Raw genomic sequence first — 13384 nt, forward strand, 5'->3', positions numbered from 1 at the left:
TTAAAAAAAGGAACAAGTTTTTGCTGGCAATAGGGAGAAAAATATACGCATACATTCTCTTCTCTTTGGGAACAATTGAATGAAGACACCAGTGCTCAGAAAAACCTAGATTCCCACTTTTTTATGAGTACATACAATTTGAATAATCATCTAATTATTGCATGTTTGTTGTTGTTTTCTTACTGTGCCTTTTCAGAGAAGAGAACAGACACGAATGGCAGAGTTTATTTTGTTCATCACCCAACACGGTCAACACAGTGGGAGGACCCACGAACACAGGGGTTAGTTTGCATATTCCTCTGCTGTCCCGTCAGATAATCTGCACATCAGATGAAAATTATAGCATAGTGCATTTAGCATAGCATTTTCATATGGCATGTATTTGTTTGCTTTAGCATTTTAGGTCCTCCTCAAACAATCCATCACTAAATGTTCGTCTTATCTCATTTTTTAGGTTGCTGAATGAGAAACCACTTCCAGAGGGCTGGGAGATGAGGTTCACTGTAGACGGTATTCCCTACTTCGTAGACCACAACAGGAGAACAACCACCTACATCGACCCTCGCACTGGAAAATCCTCACTGTATGTCTTGTACCATTTTGTTTTCTACTCGAGACTCGAGAATCATACAGCAGTGTTATTCTGTTACTTTAAGAGGCATCGAGTAATCTGTGGTCTTTGATGACTATAGGCCAGAAAACCAACAAAACTTAACCAAATTAACTAAAAATGAAGAAGCAGTATATTGGTTCTCGATTAATGCTGCGTTCATGTGATGTCGGAAGGTGGTAGTTTCCGTCTCGTAAAGTATACTGTACTGTACTGTACTGTAAAGGACTTCTCATGGCACAGTATTGTTTTTATAAACATGTTTCTTGTTTTCTGAAGCATTCTGTGGGCGGTAATCAAGAATAGGTTGAAACAGAGAAAGAAGCGTTAGAGGAAGTGAGTTCATACATACATTTAAAAAAAGGTTTAAAAAAAGGTTAGGCAATTGGAAAACTATTAAAACACGTATACTTGTAGCAGGACTGACTGTCTGTAACATTCTGGCTTTAGTCTTTCCAGCACTGCTGCATGCCAGAAATGAATGAGTCTTGTATATTTGTTTCTGCCATAATGTTATGAATGAACTCATAAAGCTGGTAGACAAAAGATTAACTTGATGCTAAAAGAGATATAATTCTTTCAAATTTCAATCAGCCCAAAGTTTGTTGCTTATATCAGCTTCTGTTTGAGTCTTACGTTATTGAACAGCACAGCTCTATCCTACCTCGTAGTTGTGTTTATGCAGATCTATAGCTATGTGATTCCCTGCCTCTGAAATCCATCTCTATTTTTAGAACTTGTGACGCACTATCCCGATATGACTAATGGGTCACCGAGTCTCTTTGCTTTTGTTCTGTGGTTCTCACAGATGTAACACCTCACCTGAGTCATGACAATAACGTGTGAGCATAACATGAGTTTAGAGTAATGACTTTGCTTTGGTTCCAGCGGTGGAGAAACCAGTTTGGTGAATGGGAGTGAGAATGTGACAATTTGAAATTACAGGAGCGGTTACATAACTTTATATTTACATCCATGTCTTGTGTATTATAAGTGTAATAATCATAGTTACACATACTCTATATAAGTGTGGGATAAAAGCAAGTTAAGCCAGAGTTTATTATGCTTAAGATTTTGATATATATTTAAAGTCTGTGCTTCTTTCCCTTCATAGTGAAAACGGACCTCAGATCACCTACGTTCGAGACTTCAAAGCCAAAGTACAGTACTTCAGATTCTGGTGCCAGGTAAGAGTTGTAATAGTACACAGAAATACTGGTTAGTTATACTTAAGTAAAGTTCCCCTTGACTGCATATTCTTTTGCCACTGTATCAATCAGAAAGATGACCATAAGCAACAGTAGATTGCTTCAATTTATACCTCCATTGAGACAGAACTATTTTATGTTATCATTTTAACCCTTTGAACCTGAGAAAATTAGCTTGATTTCTTTAAAAAGGAAAAAAAGAAAAAATGGGAGGGCGGCAAGCAACTTAACAAGAAACGCCCAAAAATTAGTAAGAAATAAGTAAAAATGTACATGAAAATGGAAAAATATTATTTTTATGGAAAAAAAGAAGTGTATAAACCAAACCCAAGACAAACAAACAAACAAACATTACCTCAAGGAAGTGTGACAGTAAATATTTTTTCCTTTAATAATTTCAAATATGTAATTAAGAAACTTATAAATATCATTATCTGGACATTTTCCCTCCTTTTTTTGATAGTATCTAGTCCTTCCTTGCTAATTTTTAAGTAGTTTACCCATCACCTTGTACTAATTTTGCAGTTTTGGGGGAGATTTCTTATCAAGTTACTCATTATGTTTTTCCCCCCTTTTTTGGAAAGAAATCAAACCATTTTTCTCAATTTTCAGAGGTTTAAATACTGGTGGAAAAATGTCTGAATGCAGCACAAGAAAACTGATGGATCAGGTGTCAAAGGGTTAACAGTAATTTTGACTTCAGGTGTGTTCAGCACACCTGAACCAAACAGGTCTCATTAGGGTCTCTACACGCTGTGTGATAATATGTGTTGTTGTGTCAGAGCTGAAAGCATATTTGACTACTACATGTTTCTGATGTTTTCCCTTCTCTCCAGCAACTGTCAATGCCTCAACACATCAAGATCACTGTAACCAGAAAAACCCTGTTTGAGGACTCCTTTCAGCAGGTAAAGTGACCTGCAACTACAGCGGCCACACAGTCACAGAGCTCACCGAGCTCACTGAATTCCTGGACGATTTACTTTTTTTTTTTTTTTTTTTAAGGTCATTGCCTTGTTGAGTTTTTGGAAGACTTACCTTGCCCAGTTTACCTCTAGCTAAAGTGATGTTGTCTTTGGTGTTACACCTTACACCACACCTGCTTGCAGCACATCGTAGAACTGAAAAATCTGTGTAATTACCTTCTAAAAATTAAATTATATAAATTTAAGTTAAATCATATCTATGTTTTAATCTTAATTAATAAGACTATTTTAGAGTTGTAAATTCCAAGTGCCACGGGGATGGGTTTACAACACAACCACATATGTAGGGAAGGTCTCTTATTGTCTTTTATACTGAAACATTCCATGTAGCAGAGGTAAGTTATTTTAAAAGAATGAACTTTAACATAACTGAATAAAAACCTGAGTAAATTTGTTTGTACTTAGGGAACTTAAAACCTAGGGAGATGTTGTTTTTTGGTAATCTTTCCTTTTTCAAAAATGTTTTTTAAGGGAAGTCATTACTGTTATTCTAAATGTTCTCCATAGAAATCAAGCAAATTGTTAAGGTTTCAAAGGGTTAAATAGCCTGTAAAAGATGCTGGAACACAGCGCAGGAAAACCGAATTCTATCCAGGTTTCGAAGGATTAACAATTAAATTGAATTAGTCTGATCGCAGTTTTTCATGAACCAAACCTTTTGCATGCACCACTACAGTTTTATTAGCTGCTTTGAGGCACATTTCTTGGATGGAAAATCGTGATTTTCAAAACTCTGTACATTTCTCACATACTTAGTTTACAGGTGCAGCATCTCATGTGAAACACACTTACACCTGGGGGCTGAAACTGAGATTTACGTAGGCACACACTTACTGGATATGAAGACATACCTCAGAGAGGGAAAACAGCCCTGATAGAAGGAAAGATGTTGAAGTTTTCTGATAAAGCCTCCATGTTTCTGTGAGGTTTATTATAATGATACTGTGATATATGAACAGATATCTCTCATACTTTGGATATCAGTGTCGTCTGCCACTGGTTTGAAACACGAAAAGACAAACTGTTAAGTGCCAAGTGCACAAAGTTACTGTTGCGTAATAACAGTGACCACACAACAAGTCTATATGTCAATACTTTGTCTCTGTTTTAGATAATGAGTTTCAATGCTCAAGATCTACGAAGGAGACTATGGATCATCTTCCCTGGAGAAGAAGGCCTCGATTACGGAGGCGTCGCCAGGTAAGTCAGAACATTATTCAGCATCGATGGTTGTAAATATTACCCCTCACAGGGATAATGGGATAAGGGATAAGGGATAATGTGATGTGGTATTTTCTAAATTATGTTTATTTTAGTTTCTTTGGTCCTCCTCTCAATAGTTATTTGGATATTTTGTAACTTATTTTGTCCTTCTAGTAATTTTGAGTTTTTGTAGCTAAATTAATTGACGTTGTTATTTCTTTTAATTTTTTTTACCTTATTTTTATTAATTTTGGGTATTTTATTTTTGTTTCATTTATATCCTTGTATTTGCTCTCACTGCTTTTGTTGGTTTTGTTCTATTTATTTGTATTAATTTATATTGACTTTTTGTGTCCCGTATCTTGCCTACGTTAGGAAGCTGTAGGCTAGTTAGCCGTGTGATTCAGTCCTTTTCTCATTTCTGTGGTCTCCTGTCATTCAGGGAGTGGTTCTTCTTGTTGTCCCATGAGGTGCTGAACCCCATGTACTGCCTGTTTGAATATGCCGGCAAAGATAACTATTGTCTCCAGATCAACCCCGCCTCCTACATCAACCCCGACCACCTCAAGTATTTCAAGTTCATAGGACGCTTCATCGCCATGGTTGGTCATTTGTTTTAGTTGTGTTTTTATATTAATTAGTGTGACTAGAACTGGACTAGTTTAAGAGTTTTCTGCTCCACAGAAAATAACAAGTAAACAGTTTGTGTTTCTGTCCCACAGGCTCTTTTCCATGGCAAGTTCATCGACACTGGTTTCTCACTGCCATTTTACAAGCGCATCCTGAACAAGCCGCTGGCCCTCAAAGACCTGGAGTCAATAGACCCTGAGTTCTACAACTCTCTCATGTGGATCAAGTGAGTACACAGAGCCATGTTGGCAGTCTACTTTTAGAGCAATATTAACAATATAGACTTTTTTGATTCAAGGATGAAGGTTGATTTATTGTCATGGTATAAACAAAGGATTGCACAACCAGCTGTAGTTGTAGACACTTTATTCTACACTAGAACAAAAAAAAGGGCTTTCCTGTGGTGATTTTTCTGAATTTGCATCAGGAGAAATGTATCCAGCAGTAACAAAAAACAACTCCGTTACCAGCAAAAATGTTGGCATTTTACAGCTCTGGAAACCCTGGATACATTACATTCACATTTTATTTGTAGCGGATGTATTTATGTTTCACTACAGCTGTGGTTAACATGTAGTTTGTTTCGTCACAGAAATCACTTATTATCACCTAGTTATGGTTTGGAAAAGATCATGTTTTGGCTTAAAATGCCTGGCTTTGGGGACACAATCTCTGCTGGAAAAGCAGTGATATCTCTGTAAAAAACAACCACTTTTTGTGGCACTACCCCTCCTGGCAAAATAGCGACAGGTCACTAAAAAACACCCATGTTTGGTGGCTAAAAAGCAGCTGTGAGTCTGCCATGTCTGTGAACCACCTAAATATTTTTATTATAAGATGTGTAAATAGATGACATGCAGTGTTGTAACAGTTGTGCCGTGATTTGTCTTTCTGCTCTTCAGGGATAACAACATTGAGGAGTGTGGACTGGAGATGTTCTTCTCTGTGGACAAAGAGATCCTGGGTGAAATCTCCACCCATGAGCTGAAACCAGGAGGAGGAGACATCCAAGTCACCGAGGAGAACAAGGAGGAGTACATCAGGTGGAGTACCGATATGATTGAATCAATTCATTCAGCCTCTATAATTCAATACATGATAATATATAATAATACTCATTGCCACATCTTCATTTGGCTAAAAAGTTGGGTACATCAAGGTGCAAATATAGTCATATAGTCACAAACACACAGACAAAGAACATAAAATGAACAATAGTAATAGATTAGAATTTAACTGAATTAATCAATTAGATACTAAAATAATAATAGTAGTGGACCTAACTGTTATTTTAGTTTTTAAGTTTTTTTTTAATTTAATTTAGTCATTACATGATAGTATGTAGTAGTATGTAATGTAATATTTAGTATAATAATGTGTTTGTGTATGTTTGCCTGTGTCTCCAGGCTGGTGGCAGAGTGGAGGCTGTCCAGAGGAGTGGAAGAGCAGACACAGGCTTTTTTTGAAGGCTTCAATGAGGTCCTCCCTCAGCAGTACCTGCAGTACTTTGATGCTAAAGAGCTGGAGGTATGGATGAACTGAAAACTCGGCTCAGTTATGTGATGTGTGGTGTGATCCACTAAAGAGGGTGACATCCAGAATGCTCATATTGTAAACTGAATTTGGAAATTCAGAGAATTTCAAAGATGAGCTGACTTCACTTTAACAGCTTATTTTCCATATAAAAAAAATAATATTTTAATATAAATAACTCATGTTCTGTTACAGGTGATGCTTTGCGGTATGCAGGAGATCGACCTTGCAGACTGGCAGAGAAACACCATCTACAGACACTACGCTCGAAGCAGCAAACAGATCGTCTGGTTCTGGCAGGTCTGTGTGCATCTGCAGTTGAAGATTTTTACTGTGATTTATAGAAACATTAAGAATATGAGAAATATATATCTAATGACTTAAAAAGTAAGTAATGCACTGTGTTGTGAGTGTCAGTACTGTCTGTTTTTGGCTTTGTGTTACTATTATTATTATCATGTTTCTATATGTTGATGGTTTTAATGTCATTTTTGATTGGTAATCTCTTTAAAATCATTGCAATTAAAATGTAAGTCAGTCAGTAGTTTACAGGGGCCATGCACAACACAACTGTTGAGCCAGAGTTAGCTAAATAGCTAATATGCATTTGCCTGTGCAGGAAAGTATTAAAAGATAATAGTCAAGTCAAGTCAAGTCAGTTTTATTTATAGAGCCCATTATCACAAAACATGGTTTGCCTCAGAGGGCTTTACAGTGTACGACATCCCTCTGCCCTTAGACCCTCACATCACCCAAGGAAAAACTCCCTAAAAACCCCTGAACCCCTATGTCAGCCTAACTGACAAGATAATACTGACAATTAAAAGCAGATCTGTTTGCAAATATTACATCACATATGAAATGTAATAATACATATACTTTATATGGTCTCAGAAAACAGTTGGTTGCATAAAAAGGTTTAACTTAGTGATCACATGATTTGATTGTCTTTAGCTTTTTTTGAAGTGGTGGTGGAATTGGTGTATGTATAATGCATAATCGTATCATTTTTCTGGTGACATTTCAGTGTTTTAAGCAATGTGTCACTTTGTCCTGCAGTTAATAAAGGAGATGGACAATGAGAAGAGGATGAGGCTGCTGCAGTTTGTCACTGGCACCTGTCGCCTGCCTGTAGGAGGCTTTGCTGACCTTATGGGTAATTATTACTTCAATATAGTACCATTTAGGTTGACATTTCATTCCAAATGCAGATGAAATACACAACTACACCAGTGTAGTGTTCCAAGCCTCATTCAAACACATGCAGAATTCATTTGCTTGTCCTGTTTATTTAGTAGTGTTTCTGAAAATAGACACAATTTTGCTTGGTATGTTGGACAGTGATATTGGGCAGCTGTGAAACAGAACAGACAGTGAGCTTGAAACTAACCCTAGGCAATTTTGGACCAACTTCTTAGTCATTGTAAGACTCCTTTATGTTGTGTCTGCACCACAAGATCTAAGAATTAGATGCTGTTTCAGAGTAGATACTCTCCCAGCAAAAGAGGAACCATGAGTAACTTAAGTGTAAGTCGATAGGTCAAACACAGCCAATACAACAACGGCAGCTGCCATTTTTAAAAACCCATTAGCTGTGTTAACAAGAGTCAACACCAAATAGCTTGTAATGAAAAAAATTAAAGAAAACACGGACAAATTGACTGACTACGAAGCCCAGGCTTTCCTGAGCATATATAGAAGTGGGTAAATCCAACACAGTTTTGACTTGTCAAAGCAAATGTGATGTTGCTATACCAACCGCTGGCCAGGTTATAGTACATCACTTCACCATTCGTAATGGTGGTGAATAGAAAAAAGCCCCTGAAGGTATGTCATTTTTTGGGGAGCTCCCTGATGGTCAGTGTTTCTCAGGGAGTCCCCAGAACTGTTTGGTTCAAAAATGCAGATTGTTTTACTCGCTGCAAGTTTTTGCTGCTGTTTCCAACTGAGATTGCAAAGCTTGGTTTCGGTGGGATTTGATAAGTTTCAACCCATTTTGTAGTAACTATCATACTGATGATGGTTTGTTAAATTAACCGTGAACATTCTTGCTTCTACTTACTCTTTCTTTGCTTTACAGGAAGCAATGGTCCCCAGAAGTTCTGTATTGAGAAGGTGGGAAAAGAAAACTGGCTTCCCAGAAGTCACACATGGTGAGTTCATGCAAACTACGCTACAACCTACAGCATGTCGACTCAGTGTGGATCAGACCGAAGTTGTTGGTCAGACCAAGCCTGTTTGTAGCAGGTCATTGTAGGAAGCTCAAGTGTTTCTTGCTTTGTTTTGGTTTGTTTGCTTAATTAGTTGCTATAAGTGGGTATATAATCTCAACCAGCTACAAAAAACACCTCATAGCACACAGATTTATGGGTATAAGGAGCATGTAGCTCTCCAAGGGTCTTGTGTGATGCTCATTCAGCTGTTTCTAAAAGGTTTTACCTTGAATGAACATCACAGGAGTAAAGCACGGTATAATTTTTCTGCCTGTGTCGACAATAGCCGTGCCTGGAGGCATTATGTTTTCGGATCGTCTGTCTGCCCGTCCGTCCGATTCTTATTAACACCATATCTTATGAACACCTTGAGGGAATTTCTTCAAATTTATGACAACGATCAATTGATTAGATTTTGGTGGTCATAGGTGTAAGGTCACGGTCACTGTAGGGTCTGTCTTATTATTGTGAAGGCGATATCTCAAAAACATCTTGGAGGAATTCATTCAAATTTAGCACAAATGTTCACTTTTAGCCAAGGATGAACGATTAGAATTTGGTGGTCAAAGGTCACTGGGACTCCGTCTGTTGCATTCTCGTAAACGTGATATCCCAAGAAAGCCTTGATGAAATTTCTTCAATTTGGCACAAACAGCCACTTGGACTCTAGAATGAGCTGATTCGACGTAGGTGGTCAAGTTTTATTTTTTTGGCCCTTACTGGAAAATTTATACGTTGATTATGACAACATTTCACACGAATGTCTAATGGGATAAAAGGATGTAAAGATGACATTTTATATCTACAAGGTCAAAGATCAACTTCACTGTAACATCATAATGTTCTGGAAGAACACTTTTCAGGCCATTATTCAACATCATAATTACTCAGAAACAGAAATTGAGACATTTGGTCAGATACTGAATTGTTGGCACTTTTTTTTAGGTGTTCACCTTGAAAACTGTCATTGTAGAGATTTTCTTTTCCGTCAAGAGATGATGATGTGTCTGAAGCATCCATGTTTTCACAGACATGGATGTAAACTGTAAATGCAACTTGACCGGTTCGTGGAGGCGTACAACCACAAGGCTGTAATACTGGTTTTATTTTACATTCCCAGCTTCAACAGACTGGACTTGCCGCCCTACAAGAGCTACGAGCAGCTGAAGGAGAAGCTGATGTTCGCCATCGAGGAGACAGAAGGCTTCGGACAGGAATGAGGGAAACCAGGAGAAGTTTGAATAGTGTGTGCAGGAGTCTGAAGGAATAAAAAAACCACCAGTGTTCAAATCAGGGAGCCCCTTCAGACAAAGTGGGTTTTTCATGTGTCTCTGCTCATGCATGCATGCACACACCTGTATGGTACGTCTATGGGTGAGTGCGTGAGACTGGCGCCTGCATGTTGTTGCAAAAGGAGCTGGGATTCGCGTCTACCGTGTACACCGTGCTCGCAGCAGGCCTCTCAGTGCTTGATTGGAACCTGCAAAATGTTGTATTCCTTTAAACCAAAACAGAAGCTGCCGTCATCTCTCAGAATGTGCGGCAGATTATGCATGGGATCCTGAAAACTCACCCTCAGTGACATCTGTTTAAAGGGACCGCAGTAGTTTTTTTTCCCTGCATGTCGTCATGTAATGGCAGGTGACAGGGTGGCATGGTCCAAATCTCCTAACCAGAAAGCTTCTAACAGTCTCTTCAAGGCGTCTTTGACTAACAGATTTCATCTCTTAAAGTTGCTCTGCGTGCAGCGTCGGATTAATGTCAGTGTTCATTTTAAGGCAAGATTGAGAGGGTGTGTTTTTTTTTTGTTTGTTTTTTTTTTAAAAAGGGTTAAGTTTCACCAAAAATTAAATTGTGTTGCTTAAAGATTGTTTGTTGCACTTTTAGCATCATCCACATCATTTTTATTCCCAATTATATCCTCAAATCTCTCACGCTCTCATCTGCATCACTCCCAGTGACTAAAGTGGATCTTTTCTTTAAAGAAAACAGTAATGCGTGGCAATATAAGATGATAGCGATGCCATAGTGGATTTTTTGAGTGCTCCAAATTAACGCTAAAATAACAGACAATCTTGGTGCTGCAGAGAGATTTGGGCAACATGCCTAATACAAATAATGAGACAAACAGTTTTGTGTTCCTGGTTGGTTTTGTAGTATTTGATCTGTGGGTCACTTAATGATTGTGAAAAAGTGATGTAGCCTCTATAATTTATAGTGGTGGGAGATGTGGAAGACTTCAACAGAACTTAAACTGACCCTAGTTTTATAGGGCTGGTGTTTGTTCGCTGTGATGGGGAATGGGACATCTTGAATTGGAGTCTTCTGGGAGTATTTTATAAGTTATTCATCTTGAAATCAACCTGGGAGACGTTTCACTGATCAGATCCTGAAAAAAATCCATTGGAGATTATAGTATTTTAGGTTTTTATGTATTCAGTACTCAAGTTGTACTTGACTTAATGTGTCAGAACTTAAAAAACAAACAAACAGAAAACAAAAATATAAGTGAAAAACACCAAATGCAAGTCAAACCAAATCTTTGTTTTTTTCAGTTTAGGTAAAGTTTTTTAAAACATTTTGAATGCATACTTTGCAAAAGTCCAAAATAAACGGCATGTAGCTCTCTTCATACACATGTAGCATTTAAAGGGGAGTTATTACCTTATTTTAACTGTTCTTGCCCCTAAATCCAACCACAAAATTAAAATAATGTTCTTAGGAATTTAAAAATTACTGTCAAAAAGATGCAATGTTGTATTTGAAACTGTGGTCTTCTTTTTTACACTGAAAGGAACATTTACCTCAGAGTATTTTCACTTCATACCAGTCCTCTGATGTCATTAATTTTTTTTTAGAAACAACTTCAAAATGTCTGAAACATAGTGAAATTATGCTGAAATTATGATTCCAGGCGAAGATTCTTACTGTGGTGTTGACTGTGGACCCAAAGATCATATGTGTGTGCACAAAGAAACCTCCAGATGCTTTGCTGTGGAGCTCTAAGTGTGTTCAGAAACAGTCTTTGTGTTATTACTAGTTTGGTTTGGTTGATGTCACACATCTGATTGGTAACAAAAAAAAAAAGGATGACTCATCAAACAGAAACAGAAAACACTACGTAGTGCGGTTGCTCTTTTTGAAGTGTCCTTTTGAATTAGTTAACCCTTTGAAACATGAGCAATATGACTTGATTACTGTCAAAAACATGGAAAGAAGCAATGAGCAACAAAAGAAATGACCAAAAAATAAGCAAAAAGTATAACAAAAAAACAACTGAAAATAACTTTTTTTTAAAAAGGAGCAAAAATAAAGTTAAACTGAAAAAAAAATCATTAATAATAATAATAATTTTGTAACATTAACCAATTCAATCTTTATTTAGTCCCAATGGATTATTTAGAGCAATCTCTCTTTTACAATGACAATGGAAAAAATATATTACACAAAAATACAAGTAAAAATGTACAGCAATACAGTAAAACAATACTGTTACAACTAAATTAAAATAATCAAACATTTTATAATGAGATTAGAAAATAAATAAAACATCATTTAGTATAGACTGTAACAGAATTCTTGGTGATCAGAGATCTGAACTGACCAATGGATAACATAATTTTAAATATGCAAGAAATATAGTTTGTCCCCCAGCTTTTTTCTTCTTCTATCTGTTTAAAATAATAATAATAATTTTATATATCTACTAATATCTTGCAATTTGTGGAACATTTCTTACCAAGTTGTGCATTGCCCTTTTCCATGTTTTTGAAAGAAATTGCACAGATTTGCACAGGGTTCAAAGGTTTTAATACTTGTAAAAGGCGTCTGAAAGCAGCAGCAGGAATGTGCTGTCGCTCCAGGTTTCAAAGGCTTGAGCTCACAGCTGAAAACACAGGTGTGGTTACTGAGGAACATAAGATTCAGGCGTTGTTGGTCTGACAAAGCACAGCACTTTTTTGCAAATATCCTTCCGCTTTCTTCAGTATGTGGGGGCATCCTGTCCTGGTTGTTAGTAACTCTCGGCTCTTTGTTTCCACATGTGGTGAGATTTTGTCTGTCATTAGCTTTCAGGTAGCCTTATTTTCACCCTCAGTATCAGGTATTACTTTTAGCAACTTGATGCTTGCAGAGATGATTCATTTCACAGACTTTATGTTGGAATTGAAGGTCTGGCTCTGGTCAGTCCTTCTTCCTGCTGTGGAGAGGAAACCAGACTAAGAGAAGTTTTGATTCTTTTGAAGAAACTGCACCAGTGTGGCAGAGCTACAGAGCTGCTGACACACTGCCTGTGTAATTGTGACTTCAGTCGGGATAACAACTACCGAGATAAAGTCAGTGTAACATAACGAATGTATGACGAAAAGTTGTTTGGTAAAGTTGCCTATATACATCTTTGCCTCATTTTGTTCCCCTTGATGCAGAGTGTCATTTGAATCTAGTTCTGGGTTGATTATTGATAATCCCAGGAACAGAGCAGTTAAGCAAATGTGTGAATAAATCATGGCTTTTTTCCATCATGTACAACTAAACCACTGTCACACTCCTGTATATGAAAACAAGTTGTAAATGGTGTCAATAACAAATTTTCTTTTGTAAAAGAAAGGTTTTAATAAGAGGTTTATGGTAACACTATATTTTCTTTTCCCTGTTAAAATGCTGATGTACATGACAGATGTGTAATATAGAAATTGTCACCTTAATAAATTAAATCCAAAATGTGTGTGTGTGGGTTTGTGCCTCGATGAATTAAACATAAACTTTTTCCTGTTCCTTAAAATGTATAATCTTTGATGGGTTAGATTGCGACTTATTTTGCGATGAATTACACACATTTATGCATTGACTTAAATGTTTTTTTATTTTATTTTATTTTTTAATAAAAATAAGTCTACAAGAAATGCACACATTCAAAATGACAGGATTACATTTCACTGAAATTGTAAGCTTCTCGTATGACTTAATGTGACAATTTTATTAATTTAATAGCCTAATTATGTA

General features: G+C 36.9%; 1 protein-coding gene across 1 annotated transcript in view; it reads left to right on the top strand.

The window, feature by feature from the left end:
* Window positions 1-13106, top strand: part of itchb (itchy E3 ubiquitin protein ligase b) — a 32347-nt gene extending 19241 nt beyond the window's left edge. Inside the window, exons 12-24 of the mRNA XM_042491876.2 lie at window positions 197-281; window positions 455-583; window positions 1725-1797; window positions 2655-2726; window positions 3916-4004; window positions 4450-4609; window positions 4730-4863; window positions 5540-5680; window positions 6044-6164; window positions 6366-6470; window positions 7230-7326; window positions 8251-8323; window positions 9504-13106. Of these exons, the coding sequence (XP_042347810.2) occupies window positions 197-281; window positions 455-583; window positions 1725-1797; window positions 2655-2726; window positions 3916-4004; window positions 4450-4609; window positions 4730-4863; window positions 5540-5680; window positions 6044-6164; window positions 6366-6470; window positions 7230-7326; window positions 8251-8323; window positions 9504-9603 (1379 nt within the window). The 3' untranslated portion in view covers window positions 9604-13106. The remainder of the gene's footprint in view (window positions 1-196; window positions 282-454; window positions 584-1724; window positions 1798-2654; window positions 2727-3915; window positions 4005-4449; window positions 4610-4729; window positions 4864-5539; window positions 5681-6043; window positions 6165-6365; window positions 6471-7229; window positions 7327-8250; window positions 8324-9503) is intronic.
* Window positions 13107-13384: the final 278 nt, after the last annotated feature.

The sequence above is a fragment of the Plectropomus leopardus genome, chromosome 9 (genome assembly GCF_026936395.1).
Source record: "Plectropomus leopardus strain MGB_pleo_1.0 chromosome 9, ASM2693639v1, whole genome shotgun sequence".
Classification (NCBI taxonomy): Eukaryota; Metazoa; Chordata; class Actinopteri; order Perciformes; family Serranidae; genus Plectropomus; species Plectropomus leopardus.